Source organism: Jaculus jaculus, chromosome 8, assembly GCF_020740685.1.
Source record: "Jaculus jaculus isolate mJacJac1 chromosome 8, mJacJac1.mat.Y.cur, whole genome shotgun sequence".
In the NCBI taxonomy this organism is placed as follows: domain Eukaryota; kingdom Metazoa; phylum Chordata; class Mammalia; order Rodentia; family Dipodidae; genus Jaculus; species Jaculus jaculus.
In genome coordinates this window covers 121,182,143-121,204,345 of record NC_059109.1, presented here as the reverse complement: position 1 = coordinate 121,204,345, position 22,203 = coordinate 121,182,143, and the positions used below count along the sequence as shown (strand labels likewise).

General features: G+C 41.5%; 1 protein-coding gene and 1 pseudogene across 1 annotated transcript in view; both read right to left on the bottom strand.

The window, feature by feature from the left end:
- Top1 (DNA topoisomerase I) overlaps positions 1 to 22,203 on the bottom strand; it is a 103,016-nt gene that overhangs the window by 35,730 nt on the left and 45,083 nt on the right. Inside the window, exons 4-7 of the mRNA XM_004669284.2 lie at positions 21,684 to 21,807; positions 20,355 to 20,410; positions 13,322 to 13,417; positions 8,323 to 8,398 (exon numbers count right to left, since the gene is read on the bottom strand). Of these exons, the coding sequence (XP_004669341.1) occupies positions 8,323 to 8,398; positions 13,322 to 13,417; positions 20,355 to 20,410; positions 21,684 to 21,807 (352 nt within the window). The remainder of the gene's footprint in view (positions 1 to 8,322; positions 8,399 to 13,321; positions 13,418 to 20,354; positions 20,411 to 21,683; positions 21,808 to 22,203) is intronic.
- LOC105944827 lies at positions 10,906 to 12,811 on the bottom strand (annotated as a pseudogene).

The following is a 22,203-nucleotide window of genomic DNA, read 5'->3' as shown; positions in this document are numbered from 1 at the left end:
AAAACATAAACGGTTAAAAGTAAAAGAGCCAAGTGTACGCCACCTTTAATCACAACAGCACTCAGGAGGATCACAGAGAGTTCACAGACTACAACGACATAGTGAATTCCAAGTCGGCCTAGGCTGGTGTGAGACTCTTCCTTGAAAAGCCAAAATATAAAAATAAAAAATGAGCAGAGGATGTTGCTTACTTGGTAGAATGCTTGCCTGCAGAAACTGGGAGTAGTGCAGGCTTGTAATCCTAGCCCTTGACAGTTAGAAGGAAGATCAGAAGATTAAGGTCACCCTGGCTACAGAGTGAGTTTAGGCCTGCATTAAGATACAAGACTCCTCAAAAACAACAAAAAAAATAAGCACATAAAATACTAGCATTTCAAAAGTACAAGTTACCACCAGAGGAAGACGAATATAATAACGTATTCAAAGATATGACTTTTCAAAAGCCATCAGGAAGATCTGAATTCTTACAAAGTTTTTTTGTCATTTGGTCTACCTTTTTGACATAATTTAGCAAGTTTTCTATAGCAACAAAGGTGATTCTGAAGTCATCTTAAAATCTGTTTTGGAATGGCAGAGCTAGAAACAATGATCAAGTCTGTTTGGTTTGACCTCTTCCACTTATAATGAATGTAGTTTTCATTATAAGTGACAACAGAGGTTGTGTCACTTGATCAAGGTCACAGTTAGCTGTTGCTGCCCATAGTGAGAATCAGTTTGTGAGGGGAAAAATATGATAGTATGCGACATATGGGAAAGACTAATACATTCTAGTACTATATAATAGGATAACAATCAAACTAGGGATAAACCCAGGTCTTCAAGCAAATGTAAAAATTTAGGCTAGAAGGCAAAAGCTATATAGTACCACACATTTTAAAATAGGCACAGAAGATGGCGGCGTAGGTACCACGCCAAAGCAGCCTGGGGGGAAAAAAGACCAAAAAAACTCAGCAAAATACACACTTTTACTAAAAAGGGAGGTATATAGGAAATTGAAGCAGCAGAGAAGTAGGAGAGATCCAGAGCATCCAGAGCCCACACAGGCCGGCAAAAGCAGCCCCAGCAGCTCTGCCAACTGCGGCAGCGGCGGGGTGCACCAGAAAACCACCAGACTCGGCTTCAGCCACAGGAAAAGCCAGGTGCGGGAGCTTCCCCTCACACCGGCGCTCTCTGCAACTCAGGAAACGTTAAAGGAGAGCGGCAGTGAGCAAAGGAGGAGCAGACCGCAAGGTAGAAGAACATGTGGAGCAGCAAGAGAACCAGAGCAGCGGCAGCAGCAGCTTCAGTGGCAGCAACAGCAGTGGACCCAGTAGCAACAGCTTCAGCAACAGCAGCAGCTCCAGAAGTGGCACCTACAGAAGCAGCAGCAGTGGGCCCAGCAGCAGCAGCTTCAGCTACTGACAGATCCAGCAGAGGCAGCTTTCGCAACAGCAGTTCCAGCAGCAGGGGTGCTGATCTGCAGGGCCACACTTGCCAGGCTTGGTTTGCCCCGCAGGAAAAGCCAGTGCCCAGCTCCAGAAATCAGAACAGTAGCCCAACAACCCAGGCAGCAACTTGACTGAGACCAAAATCATCCAAGGTAACTGGGATTGCACCACGGAAGGGTCTCACTTGGTCACAAGCTGACTTGGATCCCTCAACAGACCAGAAATCTTAACCTCTATGTTGACAGAGGATCTGGTTGTTATAATAACTACTCTGGCATACATAGCTGGGGCTGTTTGTGATTGAATGGGTACAGTGTTTAGTTAACTTTTAGAATCTACCTGTATTTTATTCCACTCAGCCTACTTGAATACTCCCATAGCAGGGAAACTCAACCCCTAGGAGCATGTTTGTAGATACCCTGAGAGTCTTAAGAGCCACACCAAACACCTTAAGCTCTTACCCTGAAAATATATAACATCAAATCAATTGATACAGCTAAGAATACCCAGCTAGCTAGAAAATCCAAGCATTAACTTAATCCAAGATACAAATATATATACATTATAATACAAGAAACACTAAAAAGCAAGACGATATAAATCCACCTAAAAGTATTAATGCATCAGAAATGACCTCAAGTGAGAACAAGTTAGAGGAAATGCCTGAGAAAGATTTCAAAAGAATGATTGTAAATATGTTCAAAGAAGTCAGAGAACAAATCAAAGGAGTCAAAGAGGAACTTAAAGAGGAAATCAAAGGAATCAAAGAAGATGCAGGACACCAATTTTATGAAATAAAGAAGGCAATACAAGATATAAATAAGGAAATAGAAACAATAAAGAAAAACCAGTCAGAATTACTAGCAATGAAGAACACAGTTAATGAAATAAAAAACTCTGTAGAAAATCTCACCAGTAGAATGGATGAAGGAGAGGACAGAATATCTAAGCTAGAAGACCAGGTGGCAGATCTAATACAGTCCAACAAAGAGAAAGACAAACTTATAGAAAAGTATGAGTGGGAATTTCAAGATATTCGGGACACTATGAAAAGATCAAATATAAGAATTCAGGGCATAGTAGTAGGCATCTTCAACAAAATCATAGAAGAAAATTTCCCCCCAATTGAGAAAGAGGTGCCAATACAGATACAGGAAGCCTTTAGAACCCCAGCCAGACAAAACCTGGAAAGAACCTCTCCTCGCCATATTATAATCAAACTTCCAAACACACACACCAAAGAAAAAATATTGAAAGCAGTTAGAGAGAAAAATCAAGTTACCTACAAAAGCAAGTCCATCAGGATTACAGCAGATTATTCAACACAAACTTTTAAAGCCAGAAGGGCTTGGGGTGATATATTCCAAGTTCTGAAAGATAACAACTGTCAACCAAGGTTACTTTATCCTGCAAAGTTATTCATTCAAATAGACGGAGAAATAAGGACATTCCATGACAAGAGCAGGTTAAAGGAGTATTTGAAGACAAAACCAGCTCTACAGAAAATACTTGATAGAATCCTCCATGCTGAAGAAAAGGAAAAGTACACATATAAGGAACCTAGAAAAAACAAGCAATACTCAAATACTAGTTAACACAAGAGAGCACAGGTAGAACCGGAACCACCAAAAAAAAAAAAAAAAGGCGAACATAAATACACACCTTTCAATCAAACCTCTTAATATCAACGGCCTCAATGCCCCAACGAAAAGACATAGGTTTGCAGACTGGGTTAAAAAGCAGGATCCTACAATTTGTTGTCTCCAAGAAACTCACCTTTCTACAAAGGACAGACATTATTTTAGGGTGAAAGGTTGGAAGACGGTGTTTCAAGCAAATGGGCCTAGAAAACAAGCAGGGGTTGCTACCCTAATATCTGACAAGGTAGACTTTAGTCCAACGTTAGTCAAGAAAGATAAGGAAGGTCACTTTATATTGATTAAGGGCACACTCCAACAGAAAGACATTACAATCTTAAAATAGGCACAAAAAAATATAAATGTGGAAGTAAAAGAAAATGTGACACAAAATCACACTGGTGGGCAGTGGTTCATGCTTCGTAATCTCAACACCAGAAGGGCTAAGGCAGGAGAAATGGCAGGAGTTCAAGAGTTCAAAGCCATCCTGGCTATAGGTGAGACACTGTCTTTACTAATGAAAAGAAGTAAAGAATGCCATGTTGTGATGATTAATCTTTTTGTCAATCTGGTCGGATTTTGAGAGACACTGAAAAGAGGAAGACAACCCACCCTGAATGTAAGCCTATGAACTAGAGTCCCAGGCTGAATATAGAAAGAAAAAAGAAAAAAAAAAAAAAAAGAGCAAGTGAGTAACGCAGCAGCAATTCATCTCCTGGCTCCTGACTGAAGATGCAATGTGATCAAACTCCCATTGTCACGCCTCCTCTGCCATGAGGGACTCCAACCTCAAATCCTGAGCCAAAAAACACTCTTGCTTCTTCCAGGTGCTTTTGTCAGGCATTTTATCACAGCAAGTAAACAAGGAACTAATATAGAAAAACAGTACTTAGTACTGAGCACTGGGACTGTGGCTCTGACAGTGTGGGGGGTGATCTTGTCCCTGCTTGATGGTAATTGGTAGTAACTGTGCTCTCAGAGCCATGTGTCATGATACTACTCTAGCTTTCTTTCCAGATAACTGAGAAGCTTAACAAGCAAAACAAAACTGGTGCCAGGTATGATGCCAGCAAATGAACATGGCTGTTTTCTGGGATGTATTAAAGACTATGGCTGGAGTCTCTACAACTGTGTTCTGACAAATGCAGAACCCTAAGCTGTTGCTGCTACTGATGTATGACATGCACTTATTTTTATATAAATATTCTCCACATTAAAAGAAGGCTTCACAAGGCCACTGTGTGAAGCCTGAAAGTGAAGTCTCTGTTGCAATGGAGATCTAAGGATGTTGGAGATGTCAGAACTGCTGTGGCACCACTGGGGAAAGCAGCAGACACACAGTGGAGCTGGGCCTAAAGACTGGCTGCATGAGCTTAGGAGGCAGAGCTCTGGGGACCAGGGCTAATGCTAACCAAGCCCAATGAATTCCAAAGGATTCCACCAAAAGCCCAAGTGATGGGCATGCAAGATTTGATGTGTTTCAGTTTTGCTCTGATTTATTGCTTTGCCCATATTCCTGTCTTTTAAAATGACATTCTTTATTCTGTACCATTTTGTATTCAAAATATGTAACTTTCAAAAATTTCTTTATTTTTATTTATTTGAGAGCGACAGAAAGAGAGAGAGAGAAAGAGGCAGATAAAGAGAGAAAATGGGTGCACCAGGGCCTCCAGCAACTGCAAACGAAATCCAAACGCATGCACCCCCTTGTGCATGTGGCTAACAAGGGTCCTGGGGAATCGCCTTGAACCGGAGTCCTTGGGTTTCATAGGCAAGTACTTAACACTAAGCCATCTCTCCAGCCCCAAGATATGTAACTTTAAAAAAAGTTTTTTATTAGTCTTTTTTTTTATTTTACAGGAGCACAAAATGATGAATGGTAAAAAGTACCTTGAGTCTCAGACTTTCAGTTTTTTAACAGTACTGAAATTTTAAGTATACTGGGACTTCTGAAGTTAGAGTGAATGAATTTTACATTATGAGATGGTCATAAGTCTATGAGGATAGGAACATTAAGTTATAATGACAAGTGTTGTGTTTTGGTGTCATGGTGACAAGGTTTGGCCTTGTGATGGTTAATCTTAATTATCAACTGTTTAAGTGAAGAGGGAAGATCCACCCCGTATATAGGCAGCATTATCCCATGAACTGGGGTGCTGGACTTAAATTTAAAAAAAAAAAAAAGAAGAAAGAAAACCACAGCAAAAGCAAATGGAGGGCTGGAGAGATGGCTTAGCGGTTAAGCACTTGCCTGTGAAGCCTAAGGACCCCGGTTCGAGGCTCGGTTCCCCAGGTCCCACGTTAGCCAGATGCACAAGGGGGCACGTGCGTCTGGAGTTCGTTTGCAGAGGCTGGAGGCCCTGCCGCGCCTATTCTCTCTCTCTCCCTCTATCTGTCTTTCTCTCTGTGTCTGTCGCTCTCAAATAAATAAATAAAAAATTTTAAAAAAAAAGCAAATGGAACACCAGCATTCATCTTGGCTTCCGGACTGAAGATGCACTATAAGCAGCCATCTCACATTCTTGCTGCCAGGCCTTCTCCACTAGGATAGACATTATATCCCCTCTAACCATGACCCAAAACATCCTTAAGTTGCTTTTATCAAAGCAGCGAGAAAAGCAATACACATGATTAAAAAAAAAATAAATCACATCTTAAGAGTCAGGCATGGTGGCTCACATCCTTAATCTCAGCCCTTGGGAGGCTGAGGTAGGAGGATCACTGTAAATTTAAGGAAAGCTTAGGCTCCAGGGTGAGTTTGAGGTCAGTCTGGGCTAGAGTGAAAGCTTGCCACAAAAAAAAAAAAATCTATTTTTGTGGGGTGGAGAATGTATTAGACACTTTAGTCCAGAAGTTTATTACTTAAGATGGAACACACATGTTTTCCCATCAGGAAACTACCGGCCACAAATTGTGATAATCAGTAAAAGTGAACAATTCCTAGGTTGGGGGAAGTGGTAGAGGGCGACTGTAACCAATGAGTGAAGCTTAATGATTGTGTCATCTTAGGTCCCAGCCACAACAGGACACTGCATTATCAGTTTCATCTTTCAGCCTGAATATTTTTCCCTACAGGAGGGTTGCAGAAAAATGAAGTCAAAATTTCTCTTTTCAAAATTGCTTAATAAACTCAAAAGAAAAGGTACTGCTTTACATAAATGCAAATTACAAGCAAGAGAATGCATGAAGGCTCATTTTACATTTCTATTACTCGTCTATACTGATACAGTTCACTCTCAATTACATGAATTGGCTCATTTAACTTGAATTTGTGCCAAAATCAAAATAATGATCAGAAAAAACTATAATTTTATAACTTCAGGACTTGACCTTGCATCTCTGTATCTCAGTCCCTTAAGGTACTCATAAACATTTTTTCTTCTTGGTTTTCCAAGATAGGGTCTCACTCTAGCCCAGGCTGACCTGGAATTCACTGCTGAGTCTCAGGGTGGCCTTGAACTCTCAGCGATCCTCCTACCCCTGCCTCCCAAACGCTGGGATTAAAGGCTCATGAACATTTTTTAATACAAGTTAATTTAAAAAAAATCAGTCACCTTTCCTTATTAATGAGAGGGTAATCACGGTCCTACCACAGGAGACAGGAGATGGTAGGTAGTATGCTGGCTCTACACTCAACTGAATGGGGAAAAATATTGGCTATACCACTCAGTAGCTATACAACTTCTGACAGACGATTCAATTCAACATCTCTGTATCTCAACTTCTACACTTGCCATAAGATATTATGACCCATTTATAAAACAAGTAGAATTGTGTTTGGCATAAAGTCAATACCTATTAAATATACTTCTGAAGATCAATATTATTTTACTACCAGCATGATAAGTGATACTTTTTCTTTTTTCCCCAGCCCAGGCTCATCTTTGAATCCAGAACCTTCTCATCCCAGCCTCCAGTGTACTGGAGTTGTAGGCAATTCAATTACATTCTTACGAGTCACTGCCCCTGCTGCTTACTATTATTCCTTTATGCCACCCTCTTGCGAATCTATTTTACCCACAACAATGGCTGACTTTAAAGGAAATGTTAAGAGTTAAGAACTCATTCTTCCCTTAAGGTTACCTTTGAAGTTCTGACATTTTTACTTTCTTGTTAACTTCTTTTTTCAGTATTTTTATGTTTATTTATTTGAGAGAAAGAGAGAAAGGGAGGGAGAGAGAAAGAGAAAATGAACATGCCAGGGCCTCCAGACATTGCAAATGAACTCCAAACACATGTGCCACCATGTGCATCTGGCTTATGTGGGGGATCAAACCTGGGTCCTTTTACTTTGCAGGCAAGCAAGCACCTTAACTGCTAAGCCATCTCTCCAGGCCCTCTTATTAACTTTTTAATAAAAAGAAGTGTCCAAAAGGGGAACCACATTATATTTTAATTCTACCACAAGCACATTTAATCCTTAGAAATGAAATATTGGAAGCCAGGCATGGTGGTTCACACCTTTAATCCTAGCACTCAGGAGACAGAGGTGTGAATTCGAGGGTACCCTGAGACTACAGTGAATTCCAGGCCAGCCTGGGCTAGAGTACAACCCTACCTCCAAAACCAAAAGAAAAGAAAAAACAAAGAGAGAGAGAGAAGGAGGGAAAGAGAGAAGGAAGGAAGAAGAAAAAAAGTATTTGAGCAAAGAAGGAACAGTGTGTATTACATGAATCTCTGGAACACAGGAGAATATGGCATGGAGTAAAGGACATCTATGGGGCTTGAATAAGATTAGCTCCAGAGGAACAAAAATGAAGAAAGGAAAAAAAAAAAAAAAAAAAAGACAGGATTTATGCCTGAGAGCTTGAATTCATTCTATGTCTATGGGGGTCAGTCATTAAAAGACTAAGTAAGCATGGTTACTCAAAGTGAGTGTTTTGTTAGATATAAGAAAACACTTAAAAAAAAAAAAAAAAAAGCAACTCAGGGAAAACCCCACAGAGTTATAAACCAAACCAAAATGATGTGTCTTCTTAGGAACATTTTTCTGGGTAGTTGAAGATGGCATACTTTTTCTAATAATGTCAGCTGGCAAGATGGCTACAAGTAGATACCCAGGATAGCAAAGATTAGAGTCACTGTTAGTGAAGTTAACCTAATGACACAGGAGCCACCACTTGCATATAAATGGTTTTGTCCATTATTAATGCTAAAACAAACAAATACATCATTAAAACTCATTTGTCTCATGACCTCTTTTACAGGAAAGCCTCACTTCCAAGCTTAACATTCAAAAGCCTAAAACTCTTACAAACCTCCTCTTCTTCTAGTTTTCGCTTCTTTTCCTTCTTGATATCTTCCGTCTTGATTTTCTTAGGTTTATAATCAGCACTAGAAAGGGGAACATGAACACTCAATTAATGTGATTATCAGGATTTCTCACTCATAGGATTAAGACCTCCAAACTTGGAGGTCTCCACGGCAGGCATGACTGCTGTTATTCATGGCTGGTATTCTGTATAGTGAAGACTATTGGGAGTGGAGAAAGTAAATGCCAGACTACAGATCAGTAGTTTTAATTCTATGGAAAGCAAAGAAAGCAAACAACTTATGCTATACACAGGCATGGAATGAAGTACAGTTGTGCAGTATATATAGAAATGACCCCACTGCAGGATAGATGTTTGAGAGATAGCCCAATAGTACCACCAAATAATAACTTCATGGAAAAAGTATTGGTTTACTAAGTATTTTCTTCTTCTTTTCCTTTGCATGTTCATGAGTATAAAGTCTAGGAACTGCAAGATGGCTCAGAAGGCAATGTACTTGCACATACGCACAAGGGTCTGAGTTCAGATCGCCAGCACCCATGTCAAGTGCTGGGCATGCTGACATGCACATGTCGAAGTAGGAAGTGGAAACCAGGGCTTGCTGGCTAGCTTGTCTAGCATAATCAGCAAGCTCCAGTTTCTTTCAGTGAGAGATTGTCTCAAAAACCACGGTGGGGCTGGAGATGGCTTAGAAGTTAAGGCACTTTCCTGCAAACACAAAAGATCCAGGTTTGATTCCCCCAGTACCCAAGTAAGCCAAATACACAAGGTGGCACATGCATCTGGAATTCATTTGCAACGGCTGGAGGTCCTGGCATACTCATTCTCTCACTATTAAATAATAAAAAAGGGTTGGAGAGATGGTTTAACAGTTGAGGTTCTAGCCAAAGGACCCAAGTTCAATTCTCCAGGACCCATGTAAGCCAGATGCACAAAGGGGTGCATGCATCTGGAGTTCATTTGCAGTGGCTGGAGATGCTGGTGCATCCATTCTCTCTCCCTCTCTGCCTATTTCTGTATCTTTCTCTCAAATAAATAAATAAATTTAAAATATTAAAAAATAAATAATAAAAAATATTGGTAAAGTAAAAGGAAAAAAAGCATGGTGGAATGCACTATATCTCATTTCCACCAACATGCGCACCAACATGCGCACCGTACTGTAAACAAAACTTCCGGATGTGGGACTGGATAAAATCAAAATGCTCATCTCTGTAGTCGTGCTCTTCCTCCAACACGCTAATGGCGTCATACTTTGTGCATGCTAAGTGAATGTTCACCTGTTCACACATGTGAGCGCACACACACACACACATTCATATATACTCGCAAACATATGGTACCAAAAAAAAGAGGGTCTGGGGATAAGGCTCAGTGGTTAAAGGTGCTTGCCTGAAAAGCCAGTTGGCCTGTGTTCAATTCCTAAGTACCCACATACAGCCAAACGTACAACATGATCCATATCTAGAGTTCATTCACAGTGATAAGAGGTCTATAGGCACCCACTCACTCTTTCCCAAATTTAAAAAAAAAAAATTAAGCGGGCTAGGCTGGGTGTGATGGCACATGACATTAATCTCAGCACTTGGGAGGTAAGAGGCAGAAGGATTGCCGTGAGTTTGAGGCCACCCTGGGGTTGCATAGTAAATTCCAGGTTAGCCTGGGCTAGAATGAGACCCAGATCAAAATATGGGTATGTGATAACTTCAAGGCAACTAATGTTGGGCTCTAAAATGCCCAGGCGTGAGGCCTAGTGGAACTTCCTGAGCCTAGCTAAATTTTGGTGACCTGTCTCTGGACAGCTAGGACTCAGCAAGATGCCTAATGGCTTCTGGCCTGCCACCTCCGCGTGGCAATTGCAATTACCATTTCTTTCTTTCTTTCTTTCTTTCTTTTTTGGCAGAGAATAAATACTTTATTATTAACTGATTACAGTTGAGAGTCACAAACAAAAGGAGTCTATTAAGGCAGAGCTATATATGTATGTATGTATGTATGTATGCATGTATGTATGTATGTATGTATAGACAAATTCAAAGACTGTTTCTTTACATTTTCATGACCACTGCATTTTTCTTTTACACATCTAAGTAGTGTGCTTTCTATCCTTCTCAGTTAAAGAAACAGCTTGGCCAATGATTCTCGATCATACTTTGATGGTAACTTACAGGACCTCCAGTTGAGACGATGACTACTGTATCAAACACCACCTGATTGTTATCTCAATGGTACCCATGTGTGGGCACATTTGTGTTGGTGTGCAGAATCTGACAAATGGCCATTTTTTTGTTTTCCAGCAAAACACAGTATCTTTTAAAATGATTTTAACAGTCTTACCTAAAAATACATTTAGACTTCCAAACCAAACACCTGCCCAAATTACGCATCTTCTGTCCTTTCTGAAACCTTCCTGCACGGTTTATATAGTCTTTAGAACATGATCACATAGTTCTGTTACAGGCTTCTAAATTCTGAGATTTTCAAAATCCAAAGTTACTTCCTTATGCAAAACAATTCCACCAGTAATTCTACGCAGTGTAGAATCATATTTCTTCAGAATAGCTCCTTTTATAAAACCAGGCAGCCACCAAAAAAATAAACCTGGTGTCTCCAGGAAGCCCCTCCTTTCGCGGGAGATGCGGGCAACGGAGGGGACACTGACACTGGCTTCCATGTGATTCTGTCTAGTTCCACGTGAACATCTGATAGGACAGGCTTCTGGCCTGACTTTTTGGCAGACAGAGGCAAACCACTGCTCCCTCCTCCAGCCCCACCTCCACGGCTGCCACCACCAACGCCAGGGCCTCCGGGCGAGCCAGTCTTTTACTCAGCAAGATATTGAAGAAGTTTGCCAGGACCCCCTCACTCATAGCTCCAGCTTTCATGTTCGATCCAGCAGGAATGGGAGACACGCTAGCCACATTAGATGACACAGATCTGTTTGGTATTTGGGGAGAGCCTCCAGGGACTCTTGGGGATGCATCCACTGGCCTTCCAGCTGCAGTTGGTGGTTGCTTTGCTAATAGGGACTGTAACTTCATGAGAAACACTTGATCGTCTTCTGCCATAACTTCCTTTTCATGTACAAACTTTCGGACAGGTGGTTTAGTTATGATGTCTTCAAAAATTACCTTCTATTTTCAATGTTTGGAAATTTTTGTGCAATATTCCTATTTTTTTTTTATCATTATCCCATCCTGCTGGAATGAACACTGCATCCTTCTCCACAACCACAGCAGGTATCTTATAGGGGAACCCATAGAGCTTCTCAACGATGTATTTACATACTAAGTCTGTTTTTGTTCTCTTTTACTGACATGTAAATAAGCACTGCACCGTACTGTAAATAAAACTTCCGGATGTGGGACTGGATAAAATCAAAATGCTCATCTCTGAAGTCGTGCTTTCTCCAACACGCTAATGGCGTCATACTTTGTGCATACTACGAGCACCGGGACGCCCAGGTTATGTGTGAGGGTATCAGCACCCAGAGGGAGAACAACGCTGCCGTCCCTGTCCTCCTGGGCAGCAGTGTTTCTTCTCTGAGGAGAGGCTGGGAAGTCTTCTCCAGGCTCCACATACTCTTGGAAGTCTCCAATTAACTTCTGTTCCATCTCTTTCATCTCTGCAGGAGGGATTTTCAACTTGTCCACGTGTTCTCTCACAACACTGGCCCATTTCTGTAAAGAATCCAAACCAGTCCAAGGCTTTGACATGTCCACAACCAGCGGGACCAGAGTGTCCCTCAGAGAAATGGCGTCCAGTGAGAACTTGAGGAGCCCTTTGTGACACAGATCTGCTCTAAGAGCCACACATTACCTCTAGTTTGATCATCCCTGTCTTCGTCGTGCACGTTGAGTACAGATATTCTAGTCCTCTTCCTTTCTTGTACTCCTCTATTCCCTGAATTTTCCTTATTAAGCTTGTTTTTCCAGCTCCATCTTCCCCGAGCAGCAGCACGTTCTTCCCAGCCGGCAGCTTGGAGCGCGAGCGCGTGAACACCCTGCTGAGGATGCACGACCACAGATTCTGCCTGTCGTCGTCGTCAGCTGGGGTGCCGCCGGTGGAGAGGAGCCAAACGAGCCCACTCGCCCCATGGCCGCCATCTTGGTCGGGGATCAACACCCACTCCCAGGCAGGGCTTGAATGGGCACTGAGGCGATGCACGCATGCTGCTGCTGTGGCCACTGCTGCTGCTGCTGTGGCCACCGCTGCTGCTGCTGCTGCTGGTGGAAGTGGTGGCGGTAGTGGCAGGAACCCGGATTGCAATTGCCATTTCAATAGTTAAAGTTTACTATTGGCCCTTACCTCCCCCCACCCTCCACACCCATGCCCTAAAATCCCCGCCTTCATCCCCAACATGATATAGGCAACTGCTCAGAGTAATAGAGCGAGGTTCTTCTGCAAGTTCCTGCATTGAAGACTCCAGACTCAGTGTGGTTTTTCTCTGGTGCCCAGGAGAGGTTTGAGTCATCGGACGTTCATCACCCTCCTCAACCCCTAGGGAGGAACCAGCAGGCCTGGTTCTTCCCTCAGCACTACCTACCTGACCTGGAAGGAGCCCCCCACAACTAATGTAATTCTGAATCATTTAAAAATTTTAAAATAAGTAAGAAAAGCATATATTACACATAACTACCACATAAACAATTTATTTGATAAGCAAACCCCAGTTCTTATAAATCAATGAAAACTCAATCACTTGATCTATTATCATAAATTCTAATTAAAGAAATTTGTGCAACCTTCTTTTCAAAAGGAAAATTCTAGGGCTGGAGGGATTGATTCATGGTAAAGGCATTTGCCTGCAAAGCCAAAGGATCCCACGTAAGCCAGATGCACAAGGTGGTGTGTACATCTGGAGTTCATTTGCAGAGGCTAGAGGCTCTGATGTGCACATTGTCTCTCTCAAATAAATAAGCCATATTGAAAAAAGAAAATTCTGAAAGTATATTCATTTTCAAAATCAAATATGGAAACTTACTCATCCTCATCTCGAGGTCTCTTCAGTGGCTTTATATCCTCTTTAGAAGGAGCAAAATATCCATCATCTTCAGGTTCATCTTTAATTCGTGGTGGACTAATAAAACAAAAATGCTAGTTACTCTTACTGATTACTAGAGCACCTACATTATTTTAAATAATACAGAGTGGACCTATATCACCTTACCAAGAAGCGATTATGAGGATGACAATATTCGTATCATTTTCGACAAGCCCTTTTTTTCCCTGCTGCAACCTTGTCAAGTAGGTAAGTATTCTACTTAGTTTACAAATGAATAGGCATCAGGGTTCAGGCTTATTTACTTTACACACAGACTCTGCCTATTAGATAAGAGAAACATGATCCTGATTTCTGGCTAAGATGGCAGATTGGAAGCTGCCTCTGCATAGCGCAGTGAAGGACAGGAGTCAGGAAAAGACCAAACATGCTCAGCTGGGCGCAGTGCTCTCACCTTTAACCAGTACCATGGCACAGTAAAGAATGGGACTCATGGTGATGACTCTGAGGCCAGCATACATAATGAATTCCAGGCCAGCTTGGGCTACAGCAAGACCCTACCTCAAAAAAACCAAAAGAGAAAAGAAGAAACAACATTTTCTAGCCAGAAATGGTGGCTCAAGCCTGCATTCTCAGCACTTGAGAGACTGAGGCAGGAGGGTCAGGATTTCAAGGACAGCCTGAACTACAGAATACCCTATCTCAAAGAAATAAGAAAAAGGGAGGGAGGGAAGAAGGAAGAAATGGAGAGAGGAGATAGGCTTCTCTGTTTCAGGTTAACATTCTTTCCCACCATATCTTAGTGCCCTTTGCCAGCAAGAGAGAAAGAATGAACTCTATTACAAAGAAAGGGAAAGAATCATAAATTGAGAGAGGATGAGGCATCTGCAAAGCATATAGAAACAGAAGGGTGACTGGGCAAAAAGAAATAACCGGGACACAGATCCAACCACAGAACAGGGCACGAGGAAGACTCATCCAAGGAACTGTTTTCTCCTCTCTGAAGGGTAGTTAGGATTTATCCCACAAGAGTAGGCCTGTCACTAGGAAGATCTCCAACTCACATTAAGAGACAACCAAACCAACAGACAGACATATCATAGCACAGAGACCTAAGAAAAAGAAAGGCTACTTAACAGTACTCCTCAAAATGATCTAATGCCGGCTGGACGGTGTGTGTGGATGGGGGGGGGAGGGGGAGCATCGTACTTCAACCTGGCCCCAGCAGAAACCACAGAGGATTGGGGAAATGAGCAAGAATGCTGCTTTCTCGCTGAACCTGATATCAGCACAAGGGTGAAGGAGATGGACACTGAGGACATTTAACACCTACCAGAGCAGAGATCTAGAGGCTCCAAAGAGCCCAGCACAGAAGTAGACTTACAAGGCACCAAACCATGGTTCAGGGTATTCTGTGGAAGAGGCGGTGGAAAAATTGTCAGAGCCACAAGTTGGGACTGACTGCTGCCCCCACAATGTATGACCCACAATCCCCATGGGGTTGATCTACATCCCCCAAGGAGGGCCTCTTCAGAAAAGGGGCAGGAATGAGGGAAAGGAAAGTACCAACATGTTCTGTTTACATACTAAATTATGATCATTATCTAATAAAAAGAAATTTTAGAAAAATCTAATGCCTCAAATACTTAATAAAAAGACAATGAAATGGATAAAATAGGGGAGAACACAAACCTTTAAATTAAAAAGTAAAAAATATGGATGAGATACTCAGTAAGGAAATTAACATTTTGAGATTTTAAAAAACTAGAAATGTTGCAAATAAAAAGCTCCATTAGGGATTGGAGAGATGGCTTAGCAGTTAAGTGCTTGCCTGTGAAGAGTAAGGACCCCGGTTCGAGGCTTGACTCCCCAGGACACACATAAGTGAAATGCACAAGGTGGCACATGCATCTGGAGTTCATTTGCAGTGGCTGGAGGCCCTGATGCAACCTATTCTGTCTCTCTCTCTCCCTCTCTTTCTCTGTCACTCTCAGATGAATAAAAATAAAAACAAACAACAACAACAAAGCTCCATTAAAAAAACAAAAGAGGCCAGGCATGGTGGTGCATATCTTTAATTCTAGCACTCAGGGGGCAGAGGAAGGAGGATTGCTGTGAGTTCAAGGCCACCCTGAGACTACATAATGAATTCCAGGTCAGCCTGGGCTAGAGTGAGAACCTATTTTGAAAAAAAAAAAAGGTGGGGGTAGATAATAGGCATGGCCCACGCCTTTAATCATAGTACTTGGGAGGCAGAGATAGGAGGACTGCTGTGAGTTTGAGGTCACCCTGAGGCTACAGAGTAAATGCCAGGTCAGCCTGGGCTAGAGTAAAACCCTACCTCAGGAAAGAAAAAAAAAAGAACAGTGGGGTGGCACTGGAGAGATGGCTTAGTGGTAATGCCCTAGCCTGCAAATCCTAAGGACTCATGTTCCTTCTCTCTCTCCAGATCTCACATAAGCCAGATGCACAAAGGAGAGACAAGCACAAGGTCACATATGCCCACTAGGTGACACAAGCTTCTGAAGTTGGATAGCAATGGCTGAGGCCCTGGCACACCTATTCTCTCGCTCCAAAAAAAAAAAAAAAAAAGGCTGAATTCACTACCTATACATCATTAAACTAAGCACCAAGAGTGGAGAACAAGGCTGCAGAAATACTACATTCCAATACCACGAACAGTAACAGTGAATAGTATGACTACAACTTCCAGGAATTCAGGATATAATCTAGAGACCAAACCTAAGAATTTATGGAGCACAATAGGGAGTTGAATGACACAAACAATAAAAGTATCAAAAGTTATTTCCATAACACAATTTCTAAAACCCTGGGGAGGGGGATCCAAGCATAGGAGGCATTTAGAAACCCAAATTCATGTGACCAACAGAAGCTCACCATGACACATTATGGTAAAGATGTCAAAAGAATAAAACAAAGAAACAATATTAAAAGCTGTTGAGAGAAATGTCAACTCACATCAAAACAACTTACGAGGGCTGGAGAGATGGCACAGCTGTGAAGGCACTTGCCTGCACAGCCTAATGACCCAGGTTTAATTCCCCAGTACCCATGTAAAGCCAGATGCACAAAGTGGTATGTCTGGGGTTCATTTACAGCAGCTGGAGGCACTGGCACATTCATTCAGTCTGCCTCTCCACTCTCAGCTTAAAAATAAATAATGAAATATTAAAGGAAAAAAAGGAGGAGTGACAATAAGAGCTCTCAAGAGCAACCCTAAAAGCCAGGAAAGCACAGAAAGACATATATCAAGTTCTAAAAGTAAATAACGGAAAGATAAGATTGCTATAACCAACACAGTTATCGTTAAAATTGAGGGATAACAACATTTCAAGATGAGCACAAACTAAAGCATTCATGACCATCAAGCAGGCACTGGAGAGGATCTATTAAAGCAGTACCAAACATGGCAGAGGAGAAAGTCCTATTCAGGAGATGACAGGAAAGAAATAGCTCTCTCTCACAAAGAGCAGAGGAGAACTTCTCTAGCGCAAGACAGCACCCACCCAATACAAAAAGGGGACAAAGAACAGCAACCCAACTAACCAAAAAAACAACCAAAATCACAATGATTAGTAAACCACTCTTAATATTGCTAAATGCTGGGCTAGAGAGATGGCTTAGCAGTTAAGATGCTTGGCTATAAAGCCTAAGGACCCAGGTTTGATTCCCCAGGACCCACTGGAAGGCGAATGCATCTGGAGGTCGTTTGCAGTGGCTGGAAGCCCTGAAGCACCTGTTTCCCCCCCACACACCTTCCATCGGTCCCCCTCCCTACCTCTCTCTCTCTCAAATAAATAAATAATTTTTTAGAATGCTTAATGCCAATGACCTGAACTCTCCAATTCACATATGGACACTGTCTAGTTGGTTGGGTTACAAAGTAAGGTTTGTCAGTCTCCAAGAAACACACCTCACCGGGAAAAACACTCACAGAATGAGTAAAAGGACAAAAGTCAATATACCAAGCAAATAGTGACTGAAAACAAACTAGGTATTCTCATAACTAATATACACTTCCACCCAAAATGCAATCAAACCTGGGATTTCTGATTTCATAAAACAAACAACAATAGACACAAAGGAACTGATGCACTATTCAGAATGGCCAATATGTATAGAACCAGACTAAATGCAATTAAAAAAAGGAATGGAGAGATGGAGATATGACATAGTGGTTATGGTCCCTGCCAGAAAAGCCAAAGGTTCCAGGTTCGATTCCCCAGGACCCACGTAAGCCAGGTGCACAAGGTGGCGCATGTCAGGAGTTCATTGGTAGGGGCTGGAAGCCCTGGTGTGCCCATTCATTCTTTATTCATTCTCTGCTCCCCCTCTTAATAATTTTTTTTAAAAAAGAGGAATGGACAAAGCAAATATGTTGTATGTGCAATAAAGATACTGGTACATTACTTACACACACACACACACACACACACCCTCTCTCTCTCCCTCTCGCTCTCTCTTTAGTCAGTCATAAGGTTAGAATGAAAATCTCATTTACAGGAAAAAAAATGGAAACATGTGGGGGAAGAGGCCCATATGAGCAAGATATAATAATATTCATCACAACTAAATCCATTAGCCTTTATACTGACTATAGAAATGTAGGCTGGGCTGGAGAAATGTCTCAGTGGCTACAGTGCTTGCCCATGAAGCCTAAGACCCAGGTTCAATTCCCCAGTACCCTCACAAAGCCAAATATACAAAGTGGCACATGCATTCTGTCTCTCTTCTCTCTTTCTCTGTGCAAATAAATAAATATTTTAAAAAATTAAATTGAATATGGTGATAGAAGTTCACACACATAGAAGTGAGAGCTGGAGAGACAGTTCAGTAGTTAAGGTGCTTGCCTGCAAAGCCTAAGGACCCAGGTTTGTTTCCTCAGTACCCACATAAGCCAGATGCATGAATCTGGAGTTCATTTGCATGGCTGGAGGCCTTGGTGCACACACTCTCTCTGTGTTTATTCTCAATCTCTCTCTTTGCTTGTAAATAAATATAAATTTTTATTTGAGGGAGAGTCCCACCACCCCCTCCCAAAATAAAAAAAGAAAGAGAATGAGCAAGTGAAAGAGAAAGACTCTACTTTGACAACTAGATTAAACCAAAATCAAGAACAGACAAGTTAAAAAATAAAAAAGTCACAGAGAGCCAGGAGTTCAAGGCTACATTGAGACTACATAGTGAGTTTCAGGTCAGCCTGGGATAGAGTGAGACCTACCTCTAAAAAGCAAAAAAGTCACAGAGAACAGCAGTCAGTGTCCTTGGACTATCATTCTTAGTCTGGCACAAACTCTTTGGACCCTCACTACTGTTGTCAGTATGGAAGCAATCTCCCTAACAAAGGGTTAAGGTGTGAGGAACAAGTATGTTCAGAGTTTAGTACACACAACCTACTCATCCTCTCCCCAAAACCATACTGGATACCTTTGATCATGATAGAATAAGAGTGTTAAGTAGATTAGCCCTCCTCATTTTAGCATATTCCCAAATATCACTTCTACAACTGTTTTTTCTGCTGCCTCAACTACTGAGTAAACCCTAGGATACAGATGGTTTAACGTAACTACTACATCCCAGTGCTGTCATGGGTAGAAAGGGTTAACAGGTCTGAAAAAGAACTTCTCGAACAATTTACTAAACACAATCATTAACTTCACTGAAGCATCTGGATTCTATACAAAGACACTGGCATGCAAGCCATCTAGCAAAGTGAATCAGAGACCAAGGCCTCGGAGCAGGGCAGTTTCTAACCTTCTAACCCAGTCAGTCAGTAAATGAACCCTTGACTACCAACTAAACACACTAAGTCCAAAAAAATCTATTTATATCTTGGTTGAGGCACAAATATTAGGCAGTCTCTTGGAAGAGATTAGATCCTATGAGCCTCAGTCACTTTATCTAGGCAATCAGAATCTCTCCGGTAAGCTTGTAGCTGGAATACTTCCTAAATTTTATCCCTCTTCATCTTTAGACTAGTTACATACCATGCCTGCCGAGGGTGCTTGCTCCTCGTTCTTTACAGGACATCCAGGAAGTGGCCCAATTTCAGAAATTCTATCAAAAACTGAAAATTCAGTCTTAAGGAAGCAAATCTCAAAACTATTTGTCTTAGACAATAAGGCCAACACGTCCAGCAGTTTCTAACAAATCCACTGTTTTTTTTAATCTAAAGGGGGCTTATTTGAAGAAATTGAGGCAGATGAGGGAAACAACAGACTGAGTACAGAAAAAGAAGCCAACAGAGAATATACATCTTCTATTCTAGAAAATAAATCATGTATTTCTACTTAAATATAGACTCATTCCTAAAGTTAAGTCAAATATAGCTCTCTATGAAAGCCTCACATTACTACTATGGAGGAACATTTTTTTGCAGATGCACAAGGTGGCACATGCATCTGGAGTTCATTTGCAGTGGCTGGTGGCCCTGGTTCGCCCATTCTGTTTCTCTCTCTCTGCCACTCTCAAATTAATTAAAAAAAATTTTTTTAGAAAAATGCATTTTGAAAATACTGTGAAATCAGTGACAAGGTTAGGTTGTGAATACACTAAAAACTCCTAAGTTACACATTTTAAGAAAGGCCAATTTCATGGTATGCATAGATCTCAACTTTAAAACAAAAAGAAAGAAAATCGGTCACCTTCTTTTGCGGGGGAGGGGGTTCAAGGTAGGGTCTCACTGTAGGTCAGGCTGACCTGAAAAATGCACTATGTAGTCTCAGGGTAGCCTCGAACTCACAGTGATCATCCTACATCTGCCTCCCCAGCCTCGGTCTAAAGGCGTGCACCGCCACACCCAGCTTAACCTTCTCCTTTCAAATAAATTTCTGGAACATGTGCATGTCAGTTTCAGTAGTATTTTAGGTGAAGTCCTGTTACTGTTGATATCCTTAGTACCATCACCATAGCTAGGTCAATGTGTTTTGGGCAAGCACCATCAAAGGCACAGTGAACCTAAGCCAGCTAAGCTGATGAAGTAGAAGTAGCTTACCTAGAGAAGCCATTTTCCTTGTCCTTCTTAACTTTTGCATCCCCAGAGGCTCTGATCTGAAAAGCAAACAATAATAGTACATTAGCACTTTGTATAGCACTGAGTATGAGGAAAGGTCTCTTGATCCTATACTAAGTCTTGTTAGCAAAGCTGAATAGATGAGGTAAAGATGTTGGTTGACATTGCTTCAGGACCAGTTTTTGACTGTTCTCGGTAAAATTGTCCAATTGATTGAGAAAGGTGTTTGTTTCTTCAAAACAGTATTTTTATCATTAATAATTCATTTCATTTCACAGTGAAGATATTCACCGCAGTGCTGAGAAGTAATACCCCAAACAAAGCAAATCAAAAGAAACTATTTCCTGCCTGTGTGGACCTCCTGTGTTTATGATTAAGCCTCATACTTAATCCTCAGCTGATAGAGCCTTTGGGAGGTGGAGTCTTGCTGGAAGGTGTGTGTCCCTGGGGGTAAGCCTTGAGGTGTATCAGTCCAGGCCAACTTGATGTTCACAGCTCAGTCATGCTGCTTCCTCCCTGCTGATGGGACAAGATATACATGGCTGTGTGCCTGTGCCATGCTTTGCCTGCCATGATGAAACATACCCTCAAAATTATAAGCTGGGAATAAACCCTCTCCTTAAGTGGCTTCTGGTCAGTGTTTTGTCCCAACAATGAAAAGTGAACTGCTACACTGCCTTCTCTTAAGAAAATTATATCCACTTTCCTCTTCTCCTCCTCTTCCAACTTTCCATGTTTTTAGGCTTATCAGAAACAAGGTCTTTCAAAAATTTTAACACATACATGCCAAGGGATCCACACATACAAAGATACAGAGTATCTCTTGAAGATACAAAACACAATCATCAGAAGTACAGTGGCAACTTTCAGGGAAGGATGGGAGATGGGAAATGAGGGGTAAAAAGGAAGATGTCTTCTTACCATATTCCCTGTTCTAGCTGAATTTACCAATTACCAACATTACTGTTCTTCACTCAGAAAGAATCTGCCAACTGTGCTTCATCCCCAGCATCTTCGATTTGTCAAAAAGGCTAATAAAGCCCTTTGGTCTATCTTCCAAATACATGATCTTTCTTCCCTAATATGAAAAACTGACATTTCTAGAAACCCTATATTGTCAATTTATCTATTGTAGAAACAGAAGGCTGCGCAGTAAATCCAGGCCCACCTATTGAATAGTCTTTTGACAGCAACCTTTCTACTTCAAGTCTACAGGTGTGCAACAAAGGTACTGTCATTACCTGCATCTACAAGTAAGTAAAGTACAAGTACATCTGCTCTCCTTTATTTCCCTACTGGAAGGTTCTGTACCTTGTCCTCCTTTCGTTTTTCCTTGTCTCTGTCTTTATGTTTGTCTTTATGTTTTTCTGAGCTTCCATCTTTGTGTTTGGTCTTTTCTTTTTCTTTGTGTTTCTTTTCAGAATCTTTATGTTCACTGTGAAAAACAAGACAAAAGGTTAGCCTAGATTATGGAAAAGATCAACTCACTAAACATCCTAATGTAACATGAAAAATGAAAACTTAAAATGCTTAAGAGAGCCCTGACAGATGGTTAAGGTCTGCCAGCTATATCATATTTCTTCTTCTTTTTTTAATTATCACTATATTATTATTGACAAAGGGTCTTGCTATGTAGCCTAGGCTGGCTTTGAACTCTACCTCAGATTCTTTTTTTTTTCCCCCCGATGTAGGGTCTTACTCTGGTCCAGGGTGACCTGGAAATAACTCTGTAGTCTCAGAGTGGCCTTGAACTCATGGCAATTCTCCGACTTCTGCCTCCCAAGCGCTGGGATTAAAGGCATGCACCACCACACCTGGCTCAGACTCTTGA